The sequence below is a fragment of the Scyliorhinus canicula genome, chromosome 21 (assembly GCF_902713615.1).
Source record: "Scyliorhinus canicula chromosome 21, sScyCan1.1, whole genome shotgun sequence".
Classification (NCBI taxonomy): Eukaryota; Metazoa; Chordata; class Chondrichthyes; order Carcharhiniformes; family Scyliorhinidae; genus Scyliorhinus; species Scyliorhinus canicula.
In genome coordinates, this window is record NC_052166.1 from 44241580 (window position 1) to 44266191 (window position 24612).

At 40.6% G+C, this 24612-nt stretch overlaps 1 protein-coding gene across 8 annotated transcripts in view; it reads right to left on the reverse strand.

Moving 5' to 3' along the window:
• The window catches only part of LOC119955553 (DENN domain-containing protein 1A-like), a 641178-nt gene that overhangs the window by 196245 nt on the left and 420321 nt on the right, over positions 1-24612 (reverse strand). For all 8 annotated transcript variants that reach the window (XM_038781844.1, XM_038781841.1, XM_038781843.1 and 5 more), the window contains exon 12: positions 18504-18605. In XM_038781844.1, coding sequence (XP_038637772.1) covers positions 18504-18605 — 102 coding nt within the window. The remainder of the gene's footprint in view (positions 1-18503; positions 18606-24612) is intronic.

Consider the following 24612-nt stretch of genomic DNA (forward strand, 5'->3'; position numbering starts at 1 on the left):
TCCAAACACAATCATTCAATAATGCACACAACAACAACCAAATATAAGCATGTTTCAAACATGTTATTAACTTTCCCCTTTTCTTCCCCTAAACTACCCTGACACCCCCTTTTCCCCCGAACCCACCACCCCAACCGCTGCCGACAAATGGTTCCTTAAACTTGTACAAATCACACTGAAAGATCTCTGCATCCTCCTCACAGCTCACCCTCGCACCCAACTTGGTGTCATCTGCAAATTTGGAGATATGACATTTTCTTTCCTAATCTAAATCATTAATATATATTGTGAATAGCTGGACTCCTAGCACCGATCCCTGCGTCACCTCACTAGTCATTGCCTGCTAATTTGAAAAAGACTTGTTTAATTCCTACTCTTTGTTTCCTGTTTGGCAACCAGTTTTCTATCCATCTCAATACACTACCCTTAATCCCATGCACTTTGATTTTGCACGCTGATCTTTTTTGGGGGACTTGTCAAAAGCCTTCTGAAAGTCCAAATACACCACATCCAGTAGTCCCCCTTCATCAATTCTACTCGTTACATCCTCAAAGAATTCCAGTAGATTTGTAAAGCATGATTTCCACTTCATAAATCCACGTTGACCATGTCCAATCCTGCCACTGTTTTATAAACGCTCTCCTATAAAATCTTTTGATAATGGATTCCAGAATTTTCCCCAATGCTGATATCAGGCTTACTAGTCTATAATTCTCTGCTTTTTCTCTACCTCCCTTTTTAAATTGTGGGGTTACATTAGCTACCCTTCAATCTGCAGGAACTGTTCCGAAGTTTATAAAATTATGGAAGATGACCACCAATGCATCCACTATTTCTAGAGCTACCTCCTTCAGTGCCCTGGGATGCAGATTATCAAGCCCTGAGGATTCATCAGCCTTCAATTCCATCAATTTCTCCAACACCATTTCTCTACTGACATTGATCACCTTCAGTTCTTCCCTCTCACTAAGCCTTGCGTTCCCCAACATTTCTGGTATCTTATTTGTGTCCTCATTTGTGAAGACAGAACCAAATATGTATTTAGTTGCTCAGCCATTTCTCTGTACCCTATTATACATTACCCTGTTGCTGACTGTTTGGTATCTACATTTGCCTTCACCAATCTTTTTCTCTTCAGATACCTATAGAAATCTTTAGTCAGTTTTTATGATCTCTGCAAGTTCACTTTCATACTCTATTTTCCCCTTCTTAATCAATCCCTTGGCCCTACTTTGCTGAATTCTAAACAGCTCCCAATCCTCAGACCTATTGTTTTCTTGCCAATTTGCATGCTACTTCCTTAGACCAAATACTATCCCTAATCTCCCTTGTAAGCCATGGATTGGCCACCTGTCCCGTTTTACTGTAGTGCCATGCAGGAATAAACAATTGTTGTAGTTCCTCCATGCCTTCTTTGAATGTTTGCCATTGCCTATCCACTGTCATCCCTTTAAGTTATGTTCCCCAAGTGATCATAGCCAACTCACGCCTCATTTCATCATAGTCTCCTTTGAAGATTCAGGACCCTAGTCTCAGAATCAACTACTTAATTCTCCATCTTGATGAAAAATTCTATCATATTATGGTTCCCCATACCCAAGAGGCCTCCCACAACTGGATTGCCAATGATTCTGTTCTCATTACACGTACCCAGTCTAAGATGGCCTGTTCTCTAGTTGGTTCCTCAACGTATTGATCCACAAAACCATCCCCGCATATGGTATTGAGGCTAATTTAATTTTCCCAATCTACCTGCAGATTAAAATCACCCATAAATACAGTCGTCCCTTTAATACATGCATCTCTAATTTCCTGTTTAATGCCATTCCCAACAATATCACTGCAGTTTGGGTGGGTCTATAATTAAGCACACTAACGTCTTTTACCCCTTGCTGTTTCTCAGCTCTACCCTTACAGATTCTGCATTGTCGAAACTAATATCCTCCCTCACCATTGTGTTAATTTCCTCCTTGACCAGCAATGCAACCCCACGGCCTTTTTCTTTTTATCTGTCTTTCCTAAATACTGAATACCCCTGGACAGTTCCCACCCCTGGTGACCCTACAGTCATGTCTCCATAATCCTGATCATATCATGCCTGTTCATGTCTATTTGCATGATTAGTTCATCCACTTTATTGCGAATGCTCCACGCGTTAAGGCACAAAGCCTTTAAGCTGGTCTTTTTAACATTACTAGTCCCACTCCCAATATTTTTCACTGTGAATCTGGCTCTTGGTTTATCTGCCTACCTGTAATAAGTCCACAGAGGCAGAGATCCCGCCACCAGAATTCCCTTTATTTACAAACCCAACAGCTGAACAACCATGACCATCTGACATTCCCTGTTATATACATAAAAAGGGGTTCCCTCATTGGGCCACTAATCAGGGAACTCGTATTCTAATTGGCCAATCTCAAAGGTCTGACCTAAGTCATTACACTATCACTTTTCTTTTCCCCCTTTGTCTTTTGTTTTTGGCCTTATTTCCTCCTCTTGACTCCTTACATAGGTTCCCATCCCCCTGCCATATTAGTTTAAACTAATATGGAATCATAGATGTCAGTCTACAGTCAATTCGATTCACTCCACGTGATATCAAGAAGCAGCTGATGGCATTGGATATTGTAAAGGTTATGAGCCTCGACTACATTCCAGCAATAGTACTGAAGATGTGCTGCAGAACTAGCCATGTTCCTAGCCAAGTTATTCCAGTACAGCTCTAATAATACTGGCATTTAACAGACAATGTGGAAAATTGCCCAGGATTATCCTGTCCAATAAAAGCAGGATAAGTCCAACTGGCCAATTTCCGCCTCATCAGTCGACTCGAGATCATCAGTGAAGGATTGAACACCAACAGTGTTATCAAGCAACACTTACTCAGCAATAACTTTCTCACTGATGCACAGTTTGGTTCTGCCAGGGACACTCAGTTTGGTTCTGCCAGGGACACTCAGTTCCTGGTCTCATTACAGCCTTGGTCCAAACACATTAAAGAGCTTAATTCAAGAGGTGAGGTGAGCGTGACTGTCCTTGACAGGAAGATAGCGAGTGTGGCATCAAGGAGCCCTAGCAAAACTGAAGACAATTGCAATCAAGGGAAAAGGTTCCACTGGTTGGAGTCATACCTAGCATAAAGGAACATGGTTGTGGTGTTGAAGATCAATTCATCTCAGTCCCAGGACATCGCTGCAGTAGTTCTGGACTCTACCATATTCAGTTGCTCCATCAATTACCTTCCCTCCATCATAATGTCAGAAGTGGGGATGTTCAGCACCATTCGCAACTCCTCAGATACTGAAGCAGTCAACTGAGAATTGTGATACATGCTTGGAATTTTGGATTGCAGGAAGTTCCCTTTGGGTTAGTACTAGGTTCCCTTTGGGTTAGTACTAGGACCACAGCTTTTCTTGGCATAGATTAATGATCTAGATTAATGATTTTAAAATTTGCCTCTGACACAAAACTTGGAACTATTGAGAACTGTGAGAAGGAAAGTGAAATACTTCAAGAGGACGTCAGCGGATGCCTGTCAGATGAAAATTAATGCAGAGAAGCATCAACTGATCCATTTTGGTAGGAAGAATGAGGAAAGGCAATTTAAAACAAAGGCACTCTTTGAAAGAAGGTGCAGGACCAGAGGAATCTGGTGATATAGGTACAGAAATTGTTCAATGTGGCAGGGCAGGTTGGGAAAGTGGTTAAAAACTGCATATGGGAACCTGGGATTTACAAACAGAGGCACAAGGTACTAAACAAGGGAGTTATGATGACATTTTATAAAACACTGGCTCAGCTTCCACTTGTGCATTGTGTTCAATTCTGAGAACTGCACTTTAGGAAGGATGTGAAGGCTTAGAGAGGTGACAGTAAAGATTTACTTGAACATTTCCAGGGATGAGCGATTTCAGTTCAGTGGATAGATTGCTGAAGCTGGATTGTTCTCCTTGGAGAAGGGAAGACTGAGAGGACATTTGATAGCGATGTTGAAAATCATGAGAGGTCTAGTCAGAGTGGATAGGGAGAAGCTGTTCCTATCAGTGGAAGGATCAAGAACCCATTGAAGCTGATCTAAGGCGACTGGCAAAAGAAATAAGGGGAACACAACAGTAAACGTTTTTATGCAGTGAATGGTTAAGATCTGGAATGTACGCCAAGTGTAATGAAGGCAGAAGGAATGAAAAATGCACCGAAAAAAATGTTCCTTTTGAGAAAGGGAGGGGCAATGGGACGAGCTGAACTGCTCTTAGAGAGATGTGACAGGACACGATGGGTCAAATGGCATTCCTCAGTGCTGTAACTATTCTGTAATTCTATTCTATTTTCATTCAAGAAACCTTTAAGTTAAAAAAAACAACTAGATAATTCTGCTGTTTCTAGTGTTAGTTTTCTGGATCCAAAAGAAAATTTACCACCGTAAAAATGGTGATTCTTATTCATCGAGCATTTTGGTTCTGCTCCAAAAAGACTGTACTTACCACCTGTGCATTAGATTATTCATCACTTAACCTTACTGAGCCCTTATATTTAGCTCTGGGGTTGTTTAATTACCTCTAATGCACAAAGCTGCACTTCAGGTGAACATGTTCCTAACAGCCTCATTACCATTTGTACAAAGAAAGTATTCATTGCAAGTAACTGAGCAAGTATCAATGGTGCTCTCTTCAAATACACTTATTTTCCATCATAAAAGAGTATATAACAGTGATATCTAATTCACGGTTCAAGTTCTTTTATAATAACCAGGGGTGTGATTATGACTTTTCTTTCAAAATAGTCTAGCTTATTTTCCTTCTCTGCTAAATGTGGTGACTGATTAAACTAGAGTACAGTTCCATAGTTCTGCAGTACTCCAGCCACAAGAAAGTAACTGTTGACATGCAATACTTTAGAGGGTGGTGGGAATCAGTCTCACCCTATTTTCACCTGATGTCCACATTATCTACAACTAGGATTATACCAAGTGGCACAGAAACTGGATTTTAGGGGCCAAAAACCAAAATATTGGAGCTGGTGAAAATCTGACACATAAGCCAAAATGCTGGAAACACTCAAACGGCCAGGCATCATCTATAGTTTAATCAAATAAGGTAATGAGTTAAAGTGTGCATACTTTCTATTCGAACTAGCAGTTGTGAAGAAGAATTTGCACACAGAATGTTAACTTCTTTGTTGTCTCCACTGATGCTGCCTGACCTACAGAATGTTTGCAGCATTTTCTATGGATGTAAAAGCAGGCATTCCTCCACAGTCAGCATTCCCACTCTCTCTCCCCCCTGCCCCAATTCCCTTCCCACCATGTCACTCCTCACACCTGGTTAGGGTATTTTTTCTGAAAATAAGTTCAGCTGTCTTCAGACATTGTTATGCTGGAGATCAGATTGATTTGTACTTCTGAAGGCTTACTTGGTATCTTTTACTTCAGGAAGCTAAAGGATTTTGTCTTGGAAATCTACTGCTGTTCTTAATTTGTTTTGGGGCGTGGACAACACTAACAAGAGCATTTCTTGTCCATTTCCAATTGCTTAAAGGGCATTAAAGGAAATAACATGAGGTGGAATTCTCCCAAGTCCCTCCCAGCGGGTGCGACGCCAGACATGGGCGGAGAATATGGCGGGAGGCACAGAAATGGGTTTCACGTCAGCATGAAACTTCCAAGCTTCCCTGCCATGGAGGGCTGAAAACCCACCAGAACTAGGCAGGAACCTCATTTGCATCTCATTAATGGGAAGGCCTGACCCCCACACCAGATTCTCTACGACGCCGGTGTGAAATACATTTGGGAAAATGCGACGTGCAGATGCCAGGACTCACCAGGACAGTGCCTGGCGCTGCCTCCGGAGTCCACGATGGAGGCACCACACAACCCTGGACCATCACATCAGTGGGTAGTTGTTGCATCTGTATTTGATTTCCAAATTAGGTTTTCTGGAGGGTTCACCTTCCAGTCTCAAAATGCTCCTGGAGGTCTACCTTTATTTTCAGGCGGTCCACCTTCTTTCTTCAATAGTGGATCAGTGATGTTGGGAGACTTTTCAATATGACAGCCATTCCAGCTCTGCTCAACAACTGAATATGGTGTAAAACACCCAGGTTCATAATCATGAGGTTGGGGCTGGAAGATCTGGTGTGTTTTCCCATCAGCCTCTGCAGCGGGAAACACTCCATGTTCCCACCCCACCATGGGATTTAGTCTTAAAATGGGAGAATTCCACCCATAGTATTGAATTGAATCACGTGAGTCATATGTAGGTTAAACAGGTAGAGGTGGCAGGTTCCCTTACATGAAGGGCATTAATGAATCAGTTAGGTTTTTAACAACAAAAAACAGCAGCTTATGTCATCACTTTTATTGTGCTAACTTTAAATTGTTACCAATGAATATACATTGGAGCAAGTAGATTGCCTTGGACTATTGTTCTTGAATTATGGACAAACATGGCAATATTTAACATATTTGGATGCGCACCATTACCTAAATGAGTTCGCACATCATTTCTGACTTAAGCATCGAATGAGACTAAAGTCTTATATCCAGAGTGGTTAATTCACCTACTGAGTTATTTTGCTGAACTCAATCGAGTTGAGAGGATGATCTTTTCAGTTGCATCTACAATGAACTTATAAAGTCGAGTCAGTGTGTCATTTGTACCTGGGCTTGACATAATGTGGTTTTCTTTGTGAATGATTTGGCTGTAATCACGCATCCGTTATGAATTAATAATTGAAGAGACTATTTGTTATAATTCAAATATAGTTTAATTTTGGCACAAGTCAAATCAGATATTTTCTCTCTTCCCTTCCCAAGTTTCCTCATTGCTGACATCCTTACATCACAGTAGCGGTTCTGAAGATTAATCCAGAATCAAACAGGGAGAGCTGAATTGCAGACCATCCCCAGGCAAACCAGTGACATGTCAGGTATACTGTACATTCATCCTTTGGTCTTCTAGTCAATCAAAATCCTTGCCTATAAATTTCCACAGTCTATAAAAATAAAATAAAAATCTGCATTTCCCACTTGATCACTATAATTTACGTTATTTGTTTCAGCAAATATTTGTACCCATTGTCTGATGTCTGTGATAATTCCAAAAGTGATTTTTATACCCTCTGACTGGATGAATACAGGATCCAAATTGTTAAATCCTGACTTTTGGATTTGACAATTGATTTTTAAAAAAATGCTTGCTCTTGGAATATTGAAAACAGTGATCATATTTACTGAAGGATATCTACAAACCAGTTAGGTTTTTAAACAACAGAAACAGCAGCTTCTGTGGGCATTATCCTGATAATGTTACTGAATTCAATTTCTCAATTTGCCACAACATCTATGTTGTTGCTCCAGAACCCATCAGAGACCTCATACCCTACCAATAAAGCGTTGTTATTGTTCAAAAATTACCAATATGATCCGAAGAGAAGAATTTCTCTCATAATAAGTCCCCACAATCCCACTACTACTAAACAGCAAGAATTAATTTGCTCTCTTTGTTCTTCAATATATCATGCTCCCTGATTTACATCGTAATCTAGATGAGCAATGCCATAACAGATAGCCAACATACATTTTGAAATCAAATTTAAGGTGGATTTCTAAAATGCTCTGCTATATCTTGATCAAACAGGCACATACTGAATACACTGGATGTGAAGTATTAAACCCAGATATATTTGTAACCAAGTTACACATTTACTTAAGGGTGCTTCCTTGAGGAATTCTATCCAAAGGAACAAATGAGATACACTTGGCTCACATCAACATCTCAAGTTAAACATATTTATCTGAAGTTGACTGCATCACAGTTTGTTGAGGATACAAATGTGTGAATTCAAATGATTGCCTACTGATAGATTCTACATGTTAGTGCAAAATACACTGAATCCTCATTAGTTTATATATTTAATTACAATTGTGCTAACTCTTTTTGATTGTAATTATAATAAATGGTATAAACAAAAGATACCGCTAAAGCTGTTGTCAGTGCCCTTGGGCTTAATCAGCAGCAACGTTCATATGTTGAGGTATGTCTGCTGAATGCATTAATGAAAATGCAAACTGACTGAAGTATAGTATATGAGGATTTTGTATTTGACATCTGTGCAGGATATGAGAATGGCATCAAACTTCCTTTATTCAGTTTTAATAAGTCCCATAGGATCACTGTTTCAAAGAGACCATCACTTGGATAATGCTGAACCAAAGCAGATAATTCAAGGGCACACCCTATGACAGCTATTTTTAAAAGACACTCTGGAATAAATGTGTGCACAAGTGAGTGTTGTTTATGTGCAAATCGACAGTTCCTGGATAATCAGTTCCATGCTGTTTCGAAATAGTCAGAACCCAGAAATGTAATAATTTAAAAATGAAGTAGGTTTAACTTCACTGTCTTGATCTGCAACTATACTTTGTAGCATTTGCCTGAAATATTAGCTATTTCAGCTTTCAGTCCTGGTAGCATCGAGACATCTTTCTGTCTTTCATGGGGTACATTTAATGGAAAGGTGTGCAAGCTCTATTACTATTAGAATAAATGACCTAAATGAAATAAACACAACTGATGTTACTTAAACAAACGCAGTACTTTGCACATGTACTGCATTTGATTAATATTTTACAAAACCAAACTTAAGTGTTTAATCTATGTACAATATTAACAGTGCACTAAATCTACCACAATTAAAATGTTGGAAAGGTTTAACTTAGGTGTACTAAAGATTCTGAGATGATCATGACAGCCATTTTTATAAATCATTTTTAACCTGCATTTTGTGGTGCCTAAATTAACAGAGTAATAACATAGGTCCTCCAATGCCAAGAGTACATTTGATACTGCAATATTAAGCTAAGATTACAAAAAAAACCCACAAACCTACTTTCAATAAAACAGACTTAAAAGTATTTCACTTGATCGGTTTTCCTTTTTCCCAATATTTTCTATCCTATTTTTACCCTTTTCACATAACGCATCCCATTTTATCCATTCTAAACCCTTAAGGCACTTCTTAACCTGCCTTACTCACATTATCCTTTATGAATATGGGAACAATTTTTTTTGAAAACTGGTTGAAAATTGGATTGAAAGTCTCATTTTTAAGCAGTCAAAAAAACAATCAAGCACGAGCTGTTTGTATCGTTTTTGCTGCATAAAAATTCATCAAAACATCTGACACTTGAGTAAATACATGAAAATGAAATGAAATGAAAATCACTTATTGTCACGAGTAAGCTTCAATGAAGTTACTGTGAAAAGCCCCTAGTCGCCACATTCCGACGCCTGTCCGGGGAGGCTGGTACGGGAATCGAACCGTGCTGCTTGGTCTGCTTTAAAAGCCAGCGATTTAGCTCAGTGAGATAAACCAGCCCATCACTGGGTTCCAGGGTATTTTTTTTTAAATCAAATGAGTGATTGTAGCTCAGCGAATTAAAGATTACGTAAACATGATGAAACATTAGAATAACAGTTTTCACAAATTTAGCTTAAAGTCTAACAGGTATCAGCATAGAATCAGTGGGAGAATTCTCATCTATGAGTCCAAAAATCCATTCCTCATAATTTGACCTGATACTTTTGTGCAGTACTGAGGAGGTTTTGCACTGTCAGAAGTACCACTTTGAGATGACATGTTAAACTGAGGATGTGTATGATCTCTCAGGTGGATGAAAAAGGTCCCATGAGACTACTTGAAGAGCAACGGTGTTCTCTTTATGTCTTGGCCAACATTCACCCCTCAACCAATATCAGCAAAATTGATTATTTGGTAATTTATCGCATCATATTGTTGTTTGTGTGTTCTTCTTTTGTACAAAATGGTTACTATGTTTCCTTACAAAGTGGCTACATCTGGAAAAAATATATAATCAGCTGTGAAGTGATTTGCCACATCCGGACATAGTGGGCAAAATTCTGTGGCCTCTCATCAGCAATGATCGCGGCGACCAACAGCGGAATCTTCTGGTCCTGCCGCTGTCAATGGGAGTTCCCATTGAATTTACCACATGCTGCCAGGAAACTTGCGGCGGGGGTGCACTTGCGGTGGAACTAGAAGATCCTGCCCAGATGAACAGCCGATCTTGCCCAGTTGGAGTCTCTCAATGCTTCCCTACAGGAAACCACTGGGAGGCCGTCTCAGTGATCCAGGAGGCCTCCCCATGCAGCAGTGGGATTGCTCTGACATCAATATAAGATGGGCATTAATAGGTCAGTTAATAACCTTAATTGGTTGTCTGCCTCCAGTTGGCAGATGGCCGAGATGCCCCCTTACCCATCTCCTGAAAAAATCCAGGGAGGCAGGAAGAAGTTGGGATCCCTCCCCATGCCTTCTGTTGTCAATTTACCAGCTTTCCCGTCTCCTATCTTGGCTTTAGAGGGCTGCTAATATCCTGACCATGGTCTCACTGGAATGAAATTCTCATTCAATGTATTTTTTCAAAACTCTTATTTTAATTTGTTTTTGTATTGCAACTTGCTTACTGGCATAATTTCACAAAGAGTGATATTTATTCTTCACTCATTGTCAGCTAAAGACAGCCACTGCACTTTGGAACATTTTCCATTGCAATTTTGGATTCCACATCAAGACTGAAAATTCACACATAGCTATTAAATCTCCCACTACTACCAGTATCCTATTCCTGGAGTCCACTTCTCTTCCATTCCCCAGTTAGTTCCTTGTTTCATGGTGTCAGAATGTAGTCCTCAACTACCCTTCTCTGGATCACCACCATAGATCACCTAATACCTGTCCAATAGGAACAAAGAACTTCGGAGCAGGCCATCTGGCCTTTCGACCCTAGAGACACATGGACCCATTGTCCCAACAGATACTACTACCCTCTTTACTCCTTTACATTATCCAGTTTACAAATGTCCAGTTGCGCCTCCCGAGTCACCACATTTTGGCGAGTATGATTCAGGAACCCCTTATTCCTCTTTGAAGTGGAGAGGCCTCGGAGGTCTCTCTCATTCGGTGGGTCACATATCAAACTCCCCACAAATCAGAGGGATTTTGCGTTCTCCCTTCCTCCTGTGTCCAACACAGCATCTTTCTGAACACCCACAGTCACCAGACTCTTGCAGAAATCAAACTCCTGCTTCGTCATTTCATGCAAGAATAACGTGGTGATAAAAAGAACTACTGCCCAACTGCACCTCATGTTGAATTCCCTCTCTGGAAAAACTCCATACTCTTCTAGCTTCTGCACAATATATTGGCCTTCTGCAGCTTCAGATCATCTCCATTCACTGTAGATCCATGTACAATAAGATTGTACCAATTTAACAGTCAAGTGCTCTAAAAATTTAAACTTGGGAGTACTGCAGCATTAGTTTTCAAATTAAGGCAACAGTATATGATGAAAGTATGCAACCTAGTTCAGATGACCACCATGCTGGCAGCACTAAGAAATTCCCATGTTTCTACAAGATGGTCACAGCAAGACTAAAATGAGTTCCGATTTTCCTTGGTCTCGTTCTGTACAAATTTACAATGACTGTAATCTAGGTCTCAATGTGAAATCAAACAATCTCATTGGTCAGAATTTCAGCTCTGTGCAGTGTGCACCTGCTTGCTGAATTCTTTACTGGGCATTCGCAACATGGACCTGGGGTAATGTCAAGCCAAACACAGTCCAAGTACCCCACCCACATCCTCTAAGAAACAAAAACAGGAAACAGATTACTCTTAACGATTTTTACGCAGAGCAAACTGAGGTTTGGGGCATACAAGTGGGGTAAAAAATAGAAGATGAAAAGTAATAATATTTTGAAAAATAACAAAAAAAGTTAAGCCTTAAAAAATTGACAAATTAACAATTTAACTGCATTATATTTCAGGGCCAGGTCTGCTGTTATTGTTAAAAAAGTTACACCCGATTAAACAAGACACAACTTGTTAAAGGGGCTGAAACAGCGATGGCAATACCATGCCCCCTCTCCATCCCCTGCAAAAACTGGTCCACTCTACTATTTAAATCACTGATTTTTCTTTAGAACTGGATTAATCTAGGAAAGTACTCCGATGGAAGACAAACAGCTGTTCAGTTTTGGTGAATATTCTTTATTTCTAAGTAGCAATGAGTACATCAATAATATGACACTTTCTTTCAGAGGACAAAACCTCCCAAATTATAAGAAATTTGGCAATCTTCTGTGTGTGCAAAATAATATATCAACAATACATCTGTCCCCAATTCTATTGTGTTTTAAGTTTGAAGCTTCAATATCAAACTGCATTAAAGACAACAGTTAACTCCATCGAAGTGCCAACCACTTAGCCAATACCAGAACAGCTACAGAGCCTCAGGACTAAGTAGCTTTATCACTAATGCAGGGCCCATCAACACAAGAAGACATGGCTACTTTCACCTCTTGGCTGGTGATACTTTTCATACAGTTGTTTGGTTAACAAATATCCACCCTCATTGAGCACTATGTTCTTCAGGTCTTGTGGATGGAATGGGAGACAGGGAAAATGTAGTAGTTTCTTCTCTTCCTTTCCAATCTGTTGTATCCCCTATTATCTGGCAGGAAACTACATCATGAAGCTCTTTTATTGAAAACTACAAATTGAAAGCTATAAGTGTAGCTCTTCAGCAGTTTCTTTTTCTTTTTTCTCCTCCAGGTGTGCCAAGAAAAATGAACCTCCAGGTGAAATCCTGGACATACAATCCTTGATTCTTTCATCTGTCATTAAAATATATGGTGAAAGGCTGAGGTCGCAGTACAGATTCTCGAGGATCACCCTGTCAAACAAGAATACATTTCCTTTTTCACTACTCTCTCAGTCTCCTTCCTTCCTTCTAGCTAATTGTCAATCCCTCTGAAGGTTACTCCCAATTCTGTTGTCTAATGATCGTTTGTGGAAAATCTAAACAAATGTCTTCTGGAAATCTATGTAAACAATACCTATACATACTCCATCTGCCAAGTTAGCGGTCACCTCAAAAAATTCTACTGGATTAGTTAGACATGACCTACGTTTCACAAATCGATGCGGATTCTCTTTACTCAGCTGAGAACTGTTCAAGTGCTCAGTCATACTGCCACTGGTGATAGATTCCACCAAGCTCCCCATAACTGATGCCAAATTGACTGGCTTGTAGTTTCATGGTTTCTCCTGCCCTCCTTTCTTAAATGTAATAAGAAATAAAACAAAACATAGATATCTGAATATGCCACTGCTTAATGCCAGAAGTTATAATTTCATCAGTTTCTTTTCTCATGATGACGAACCACATTATCTATTCGCGAAAATATAATGGAACCGCAGTTTGGAGTAGAGCCTTGATCCTATAATATGATTCAGTGCCTAGACATGTTGGTGCCATAAGTGATTCTCAAAAAAAGTCACATTTTAACTGTGTGAGTCTTTATTTGATTGGGCATTTCACCACTTTCCAGGCCAAACAGCCCACATTGGTATTTACCCTTCAGGTGAACAACTGTCCCAACCACATTTGCCACACTTTTTGCCTACCCCTTCACCCTATTTTCTAACATCCACCTATCCAATCTAAACATCTACATTTATAGTTTCAGCCTCAAATACTAACTCTGGAAACAGCCGCCATCCCGCTACATGAGGTTTTTCTTGTTTTGTTTTAAATGTCTTTAAATTAATCTTGTAGCCTCATTTTAGACATCCAGCATTTTCTATCTACAGTTTAACAATTAATATTTTTTAAAAGGGACTAGATTGCTATACATCAAAAGGAATATTCTTGCAGCTTTACAAAAACTGCACAATGAGCCTAACCCAAATAAGCAACATATTCAAAAATATTTCTTTGATATAAAGCTTTATATAAGCATTGTAAATAAACATTTACTAGTTGAAAGCAGAATGGTTTAAGAATTTCAGAGATCTCCTGACACCTATGGTAAGATTGGGTTCCATCTTATTTCCAGTCAGTTGGTTCAGTGGTATTTACAGATATACAAAGTATAAATCTTCTTTGCAGTATTTTAATGTTTGTACTTGCTCTTTTTTTAATAAATGCAAGTGGGAAATGTTCGACAAGATTTATGAGCTTGATTAAGAAAATAAACACCAACCTAGAATGAATCCAACTTATTAACAATGGCAGTAGTTGCTTTTACAACCATTTGCAGAAATAATGCCAAAACGCTTTGGCCGTCCAATGAAATGCACACAATATGTTGGCCATTGCCTACAAAAAAAAACACTTGCTGCAGTTTATGCAAACATTGATGCCTAGCATGGTATTAAATCAAAATTAATAAAGATCTCAAAACTAGGTGCAGTTTTTCAACTTTATTGTTGTTGAGACATTTATCACAACCAGCAGAGCCAACACATTTTGTTGCTTTCAGGAAATCAGTCTTCAACTGCTTGGATTTAAAACTGGAAACTAAGGTGAGCCTTTCATTGTTGATACCACTACAGCACATGGGCAGCACGGTAGCATAGTGGTTAGCATCAATGCTTCACAGCTCCAGGGTCCCAGGTTCGGTTCCCGGTTGGGTCACTGTCTGTGCGGAGTCTGCACGTCCTCCCAGTGTGTGCGTGGGTTTCCTCCGGGTGCTCCGGTTTCCTCCCACAGTCCAAAGATGTGCGGGTTAGGTGGATTGGCCATGCTAAATTGCCCGTAGTGTCCTAAAAAGTAAGGTTAAGGGGGAGTTGTTGGGTTACGGGTATAGGGTGGATACGCGAGTTTGAGTAGGGTGATCATTGCTCGGCACAACATCGAGGGCCGAAGGGCCTGTTCTGTGCTGTACTGTTCTAAATCTAAATACAGTAGCGTGAGTGCAAACACAATGGGACCTAACTTCCACCCAGCCCCGTAAATTCCTAGTCCACTGCAATTACAATAGTGTAAAGCACACTTACCAGCCTTGGGAACTTCATTTAAATCTCGGCTGGTTGGAACTGCTTGGAGCCTGCAGCAAAAGAGTCTCCAAAGGCCACAGACCAATGCAACACTGGGGAACTGAGGCCACACAGCCCCCTTTTTATAACTACACTGGCTGGCAGAAAGCAGGTTGGTTTACAGGGCCGGGGAGAAGGTGAGTGCATGGAATTTGGGGGTTGGGTCGAGAGGGTTGGGTCTCGTGCTGATGGGGGGGGGGGGGGGGGATGAGGATTTGGGGGCGTGTCCCATACAGGGCTCTGTCTGGGTGTTTGAAACAGTTACGCCGAAGTTAGATGTGGTCCCCAACTCTTTCCTCCTAACTCTTTGGGAAGAACTCGATGTAAAACTGGCCAAACCATCCGAAGTGAATGATTTAAATCGCTTTATCGCATGGTTCTCAATGCAGTGCAATTGTCCTGGGGAAGTTAGCACTGCTGGATATTCGCTGCAGAAAGCTGCATCAAGCAACTTCCGAGAGGGATGCCCCAGTGCATCTTTGGGGTACACCCAAAATTAACTCTGGGGAGCCAGGATTTATATAATATATATCATATTTAAGCAGTTGAAAATGGAAATCGGGACTCAAAAGGCCATTAACATACGAACATATATTTTAATTATTTGCCTGCATGAAAACTAGGTACACTGAAAACACAACAGAAAAACTACAAGATGAGAATCACAGGTGTCATGAAAACCTGCTTATATAAAGCTTTATATCAAAGAAATATTTTTGAATATGCCAACTGAATTTTAAAATAACTACTCTGCCTGCATTCCAGTAATTTGAGCTCACAGCCAAGGATAGCTATGCAATTTGCATCACTGCACCTTCCACATTTCAACACCAATGAGGTGGAGTCTACCTGTGCAAAAACCCACCAAAGACAATGATCTCAGGGGAATGTGTATGAACCACGTCCTCTATCCCATTGGCATAGGGCCCGGACACTCATTCGGGTACGCAACCAGAGGTGTAGACGAACCATTAAACATAACCATTTCAACAACGTGGACCCTTGCTGAGAGAAAGATTCCCAGATATGATTAATCAAGCTATAACTGAAATACATTGGCCATGACCTTATTTGGATCCTTGGGCAGTTGGAGGAGGTCATATGACAACCCAATCTTGAGCACCTGCTTTCTCTGCAGGACAGGACCAGCAGCTGAGATGGAACAAAAATCTCGGTGGATTCCTTAATTTCTCTCTCTCTCTACCCAATTTACAAGCTTACTGTCTCCAGAAGAACAGACAAATTATCCATCTGCATCTTTTAATAATTTCAATGTTGAAAGCCTTAGGACTCTAAAACTCAGCCTGAAGCCAACCAAGTCACTAACCTCCATGAACTGTATATCCCTAAAATTTTACTGGACTCTAACTTGCTTAATCTATCCTTCCTCCCCCTGCAATCTGCGTGTTGTGCGAGAACTTGGAGCGTGGAAGTCAGAGCATATTTTATTACTTTACTTAGACCGTGATAAGTACAGTAAAAACAATCCTCTTTTCTTTGTTAAAACTCAAGAAAATATGTCTAATTTTGTCTTTTATGATCACAGCATATAAACGGTTAAACACGTGTTGATTTGGCAAGTTTTAACAAAAATATCTGTTGTAATCAAACAAGCAGAGGGCAAACAGGGGAGCCAATGAACTCCTCCTCACTCGATTGTAACACAGGACTTTGAGGCATTAACTAATACTTTCTCTGTCATGCACCATATACCATAATTCACATTAGATGATTTTTGTCCCACCCCATCAACTTCGTATGATGGAAACATTAGGTATTTGTGTAGTGACTGAAGCATTACTGGTTGCTTCAGCTAAACATATATCAATGCTTTTTGGAATTATATGAAAGATTGTTGACAGAACATGCTCAAAAGTGCAAACTAGAAAACATAACATTTTAATTTAACCTAGTAAAATTTGATCTTTGTAAAGTGAACAAAGAAACCTCCATAGTTTCTCAGGCTTGAGTCACATTGCCTGCATTCATCATTTGAGCTATCAACCCCTCAGAGATAAGTCCCTCACTGTGTGAGTAAACCAAGTACAAATGCCATCTAGGCTGGGACTCGAACTCTGGGACTTCCGATTTGTGATGCAGTACACTTAAGTTGAATAGTGAGCTGTTGAGTTCACTCAAAATCCACTTTGTTTTCATATTATTTTTTTGAAACTATCCTTCTGCATCAAACGTTTGCAAATGGTGCATAGTTTACTTGGCATGGAGTCCGCCTTGATGTCAAATTTAACTAGACCTCTGGAAATTTATTATGAAAAGAATTATAAAAATTAATAATTAAAGGTGTTTATAGTTTTAGTAGTAAATGTCAGGACGTGTAATCACTTTTCTGGTTTCTCTGATCTGTAAAAGCCTTTTGTCTAATCCCATGAGCTGATCCATGCTATGAAGAACACGGGTCGTTGAAAGGGTTAAGTTATGCCCATTGAAATAGAACAGTTGTTACTGTGTAATTAATTTTTTTCCAATTGCAGTGCCAAATTGTAGAGCACAATGAGTGCACAATAAAGCCTATGGGGAGAATTTTTGTGAGCAATATGTACTTTCATGTCTGTAAATGTCAAATTGCTTTTATTGCAGTAAACCCAAAATGCTGTCAGCATTTTGGGCGCTTACTCAAAGCAGGACAATACTTCAAACAGATGGTAAGCTGGGTTGCAAAATATAGGTGCTGGATGCAGCACAATAACTGGTTACACATCTAACATCTAGGTGCCACATAGAGCAATGATGTGAGCAATGTCACCTTTTAAGAAATCACAAAAGAACTGGACTGTGTAGCAGTGTATGCCATTCTCATTTATCGGCTGTACTTTTAAAGTCAGCATTCTACATCAAAAGGGACATTTTCTTTAGTTAGACCTTTAAATAACACCCTAACTCTATTCTACCCTTTATCAAACTTAAAAATCATAACATTAAATAAAATGTAAAAAGGCATCAGAACATCGATCATAAAGGATTGGAAAGAAATTGAGATCGTTTTCTTTCTGGAACAACTTTGTTTAGATCAAAGTACACTGCTATCTTCCATTGAATTGACACACTTTCCCACCTCTGCCTTGTCCCTTTGATCTATTAATTAAGAGAACTCCAGTAGCAGGTGGCACTGATGCAGCGCAAGGCAAATTGGACACATCTCTTTCTTGCCAAGCAAAAACCATTTAGCTCATATTATTTCAAAATGAAATACAATTGAAGGGGGAAAAAAGCAGGGTGCAGGTACAAAGCAGTAAAGGTAAAGACCACAGTAGAGAATACTGAAATGAATAACTTTGTCAGAACAATACCATAAATGGATTTTAAAAGAAAGAAATCAGATAGCACAATTATGTTTCCCCAGAAAGACACGGTTTTAAATTTAGGCTGGAGTGAAATGTGAGGACTGTTAGCAACGTTCCAGAATGCTTTCAGGCAATCCTGCCCATTACTTTAGAAAAACAAAACACTTTGCGGACTAAGGAACATTGTTAAACGGACATGAAATAGAATAATGGAGAAGGGAAGCTTCAAAACAAATTGGTATATTACATTTTGAGTTCAGTAATAAAAGTACACAGAAATGAGAGCTAGGTCATACTAACCACATCATTAGGAAGGCTTTGAAGATCATCAAATTGTGTTTCCAGTGTATTGTTGTCCACATTTAGTATCACAACATCTTCTAAGGCCATATTCCTCACTTTCTGTTGTAGGAAAAAAACAAAAACATTTCATTCTAAGGAAATGCATCAGCTCATTCTACCTAGTTTGGAAAAATATTTGAAATCGAAATTCATTTACATAAAGTGGGCCCTACATTTGGGAGTAAAGTCACTGTGAAAAATCAAGTTACTCTGTTATGTTACTGATACATATGAACTAGTTCGAAAATAATTAAATTGAAGAGAGCAATAGCAAGATAGTTGAGGAGAGTTTCATTTGGGGTGCAGACATTTGAGATAAATCAATCTACCATAGTGCATTTACTTGAAAGTTTGTCACAAACAACAGACCTTAAATCTTTAATAATTTAATGTCAACAGTTCTTGGAGTATCAGAAAACACAATCTAGGTAATTAAGCCTTAAAATATATGCTAATAATAAGAATCATCTTTATTGTCACAAGTAGGCTTGCATTAACACTGCAATTAAGTTACTGTGAAAAGCCTCGTCCAGCGTCCGTTCAGGTACACAGAAGAAGACTTCAGAATGTCCAAATAACCTAACAGCATGTCTTTCGGGACTTATGGGAGGAAACCGGAACCCACGCAGACACAGGGAGAACGTGCAGACTCCGCACAGACAGTGACCCAAGCCAGGAATCGAACCTCGGATCCTGGCACAGTGGAGCAACAGAGTTAACCACTGTGCTACCACGCCGCCTTGTTTACTTATTTACCTGGCATTTTTATGCCTGGCTATCAGAATCAACCCATAAGAGTTTCTTGGAAAATAATTAAATAAAGCCATGCTTCCATCACTTGGTCAAGTTTGCATTAGCTGCATGTTATAGTTTATTTAAAGTCCCCACACTGATGGAAACCTACCTATGCATTATTGGTGTTATGAATTACACACTCCATGTAATCAAGAGGTCTAAAAATCTATTTTAGCAACTGGCGAACACATTGTTTATTACATCTATAAATGTAGCTTACCAAGAATTACAGACTTAATCAGTAAGAGCTGTTTTCTCGGTGCAAATAGTGCTTTGAATTTTCTAAATGACACCAACAGTTAAAATGCATTAACTTTTTGAACAAACTACAGGGGGCCTTATTCACCAGCCTATTAAATAGAAAGCAGTTAGTACTATTTGTCTTGATGATATGTCTTTTTTAACCCTCCTTCAAGATATGACTTAACCAGATTGCCACTTGCTATCATTTTCTCAGGGTGTCTGAATGCAATTTCAGACAATTAAAAATATACAAAAATATTCTCTAAATCCCTGAAATAAGATAAGACTTCAAAACCCCAAAATGCTCATCTCTCAGGCAGCTTCTCCTCCAGCTTCGATAAGCTCAAATAAATAATAAAACAATTTTGCATTAATGTTGAGTATTCACAGTTTTTAGTACTTTAATCTTTACCAGTACTTTGGTTCTAACATGATTTAAGGGATTTTGGTGAGAATATACTTTGTTTCCTACAAGACATAAACCTGTCCTTTTAACGGACACCAATATGTCAATCTGGCTGCCAGAAGCAGGAAAAGCTGATGATATAAAATTTTATGATTTCATGCCCCAGCAGCAGGCAGAACGACTTAATGAAATACTCGTCAGATTTACGATCTGAAGTAGCTATTCAACAGAAAGATATGGTTTGGCGAGACATGTCCTTTGACCTTTAAACTCTTTGATCCTTGCACAGCGTGTGGGCTGCTAACCCCTTCTGCGCTTTTTCCACTTTCCTGTTACCTAGCGTCCTCAGCAGCGCTGAGCCTAAATAGGTAATTTTGGGGTATATTATCATAAACAGCTGTGACAAACTGGCTGTCAAGGATCTGCGACTAACTATTCAAACTTGAAGGATGACCAAGAAGTTTTCCCTTTGGTAAATTCAATGAAGAGCATTTTATGTTGTGTATTTTTAAATTGAACACTTCCTGCTGACTTTAGTACACCCAGAAGTATCATCATGGCTATTAATTCGAAACAATGAAAGATTATATATTGCATGCGCAAGAGACAATGCTAGCTATAAACAAAGTGGGCAACTGGGATTACTTGCAATGAGAGAGATGGGAAAATAGAAATGTTTTAAAAGGATGCATTATAAAATCAATTCTTTTGAAACTCGATATTACATTTGCAACTGTAAAAATAGCCCTTTCTTCCTGTTTGAGTGCATTCACTCAACATTCTTTGATGGTGAAAGTTTAAACAATTACCATGATTGCACTCCTCCAATTTTTCCACTGTTAAGCACAGGAAATGTATCAGTACAAATTAAAATTCTTATTGTCTTCTGGTCGGATGTGATATCCACCTAAGCGCAATTCTTGTAGTGGAGGCCCTACTGGACTCTGGAAAAGGATAGATAGTTGACCTCCTTTTGCTAATAGTTTTCCTTTGTTCTCTGAAGACTGATGGAGATGCCGTCTTGTTTTGTGTACAGGGGCTGTTTATGCTAGCTGGCTTGATGGAAGTCAACTATATATTCTCTTCATCTATCTCAGGCTAAAGTTACTGCAACTAGTCTTTGTTTGTGAAATGCTGAATTAGAAAGGGAGAGATTGTGCCATATTCTCAGTTAACCATCTTCCAGGCTAACAAGGCATTTGAAAGAGTACAGTCATCTCTCCCAATAGCACAAACCCTGTCCAAGATGTATGCCTTTCCCTCCAAATATTATTATTTACCCATTCTTCTCTTTTTCTCTACCTCTGTTGTCTGCAACACAATGAATGATGCACTGTTGGAAGCACCATCCTTCAGATCAGATGTTAATCTAAGGCCTCATTTCCCCTCTCAGATCCCACATCATTACAGAAGAAACAAGTGCTCTCTGAGTATCCTGGCCAACATTCATCTCTCAAAGAACAACACCCCGAATGGGATTATGCTGCCTGGTAATTGGCTGCAATTACAAAGGTGAATAAAACTGGCTGTGAAGCACTTTCACCTTGAGGGTGTGAAAGTGGAAACTCTTACATTTCTAAGAAATTAAGTCATAACGTCGAAGGAAATGGAGGGAAAGAAAATAAATAAACAGTGAAATACTTCAATAACAATGGATTACTTTTGAGTGGAAAAATTGTTACATTGGCAAACACAGCAAAATGCCACAAAATTACCACCTTTTCAACTTTGGCATAATGTAGAATAAGCTCCCCACTTTACTCTCTCCTAAATGACTTTCCATGATTGGCAGAGTGCAGAGTTGATCTGAAATCACTCATGTTATAACCTCTGATGAAGTTAATAGTTCCACTTTACGTTCTGATTTCCAAACCAAGCCAAAGCGGTATTCATAGAACTGGTGCAGGAGGTATCTAAGATTAATATTATTACAACTTTACTTTCTCTTTATTTGTATTTTAGGTTAGATTTATTTTCATTCATCACAGTCATGGTTTTGAAAGCATTCATTCCAATTGTAAAGATTTATTGGACTTTATTGGCCAAATTGGCAAGATGACAATCCTAGCTTCCTTTAAAATAAAACTGTTGATAAATTGGCCTGTGAAAATAAAAGGAAACTGGAGGTTTTATTAATTTTATCAAATCAACAAGTATTAGGTGCCATGCTTCATTCTGTAAATTGTGCAAGTACATATGTAATGGTACATACAAATTCTAATGAACTGACAGAATCCCAATATTCCGACATAACTATAAATTAAACATACTTTGAAGCACCTATCCACAAAATGAGCCACAATCTCTATGCTGCAAAACACTACATTGTTATAACAAGAAATATTTTTGGTTTTAATTTCTTTTTTTTAAAATAAACAATTTTATTGAGGTAGTTTTTGGCTTTATAAACAGTTACAGACATCATCAGAAAGGAAGCAAAAAAGGCAAAAATGTGCAAACATCCACGTACTTTCAATACTTCCATCGTACCGTATTGCACAAGCCCGCTCCCCTCCCACCCGTACTACCCGCCATATTTTCCCTCCTACTCTACTCTACCCCCCCCCCCCTCCCCCCACCCCCCTGCTGACGCTCACTCTCCCGCAAAGAAGTCAATAAATGGTTGCCACCTCCGGGTGAACCCCTGCACAGATCCCCTCAAGGCGAACTTAATTTTTTCCATCCCCAGGAAACTTGACATGTCCGCAAGCCACCACTCAGTCTTCGGGGGCTTTGAGTCACTCCACGCCAATAATATTCGTCGCCGGGCTATCAGGGAAGCAAAGGCCAGCACATCGGCCGCTTTCTCCCCCTGGACGCCCGGGTCTTCTGAAACCCCAAAAATTGCCACCCCTGGACTCATCACCACCCTTGTTTTTAGCACCTGGGACATGACCCCCGCAAATCCCTCCCAGTACCCCCTCAGCTCAGGGCATGCCCAAAACATGTGCACGTGGTTCGCTGGTCCTCCCACGCACCTAGCGCATTTGTCCTCTATCCCGAAAAATTTGCTCATCCGAGCCACCGTCATATGGGCCCGGTGAACGACCTTAAATTGGATCAGCCCGAGCCTAGCACATGTCGCGGTCGAGTTTACCCTACTCAGGGCCTCTGCCCACAGCCCATCCTCCATTTCCTCGCCTAGCTCCTCCTCCCATTTAAGTTTCAGTTCCTCTGTCTGGGACCCTTCCTCCCTCATGAGCACATTATAAATACCCGAGACTCTACCCTCCCCTCCCAGAGACTATTCTGTCTAGGATCCCCATTGGCGGGAGGCGCGGGAAAGATGGGACCTGTCTACGAACAAAGTCCCGCAGCTGTAGGTATCTAAAATCATTTCCCCTTACCAACCCAAATTTCTCCTCCAAGCTCCTCAAACTCGCGAAGCTCCCTTCCAGGAACATATCACCCACCCTTCCCGCCCCTGCTCGCCGCCATACTCGGAACCCCCCATCCATACTGCCGGGGGCAAACCGATGGTTGTCGCAGATTGGCGCCCAGACAGACGCCCCCATCTCCCCCACATGCCTCCTCCACTGGCCCCATATCCGCAGGGTCGCCACCACTACCGGGCTGGTGGTGTACTTGGCCGGCGGCAGCGGTAGAGGAGCCGTGACCAGGGCTTCCAAACTGGAGCCCCTGCACGAAGCCGCCTCCACCCGCTCCCAAATAGACCCCGTACCCACCATCCACTTCCTTATCATAGCGAAGTTGGCCGCCCAGTAATAATTGACCAGACTCGGCAACGCCAGCCCCCCCTCGCTGCGGTTCCTCTCCAACATTGCCTTCTTCACCCGCGGAGACTTTCCCGCCCAGACAAAGCTCATGATCAGCCCGTTAACTCTTTTGAAGAAGGACTGTGGGATAAAGATCGGGAGGCACTGAAAAATAAACAAAAATCGAGGGAGGATTGTCATCTTTACAGTCTGCACCCTCCCTGCCAGCGACAGCGGGAGTGCATCCCATCTCCGAAACTCTCCCTTCATTTGCTCCACCACCCTGGCCAAATTTAACTTATGCAGCCTGCCCCAGTCTCGTGCCACCTGGATTCCCAAATACCGGAAATTTTCCTCAACTAACCTAAACGGTAGCCCTCTCAATCTGTTCTCCTGGCCCCTTGCCTGTACCACAAACATTTCACTCTTGACCGTATTTAATTTGTATCCTGAGAACTGGCCGAACTCCCTCAGCATTCCCAGTATAGTTCCCATCCCGGCCACTGGGTCCGACACGTACAGGAGCAGGTCGTCTGCATAAAGAGAAACCCTATGTTCAACCCCGCCACTCACCATTCCCTTCCAACCCTCTGCGGCTCTCAGCGCAATCGCCAGCGGCTCTATGGCCAGCGCAAACAGCAGCGGGGAGAGCGGGCAGCCCTGCCTGGTCCCTCGGTACAACCTAAAGTACTCCGACACTTCTCTGTTGGTCCTGACGCTGGCCCTCGGGGCCTGATATAATAATTTGATCCAATCCACCAATCCCTCCCCGAACCCAAACCGTCCGAGCACCTCCCATAGATATTCCCACTCCACCCGGTCAAAGGCCTTCTCGGCGTCCATAGCCACCACTACCTCCACCTCTCTACCCGCCGGGGGCATCATTATCACATTGAGCAATCTCCTC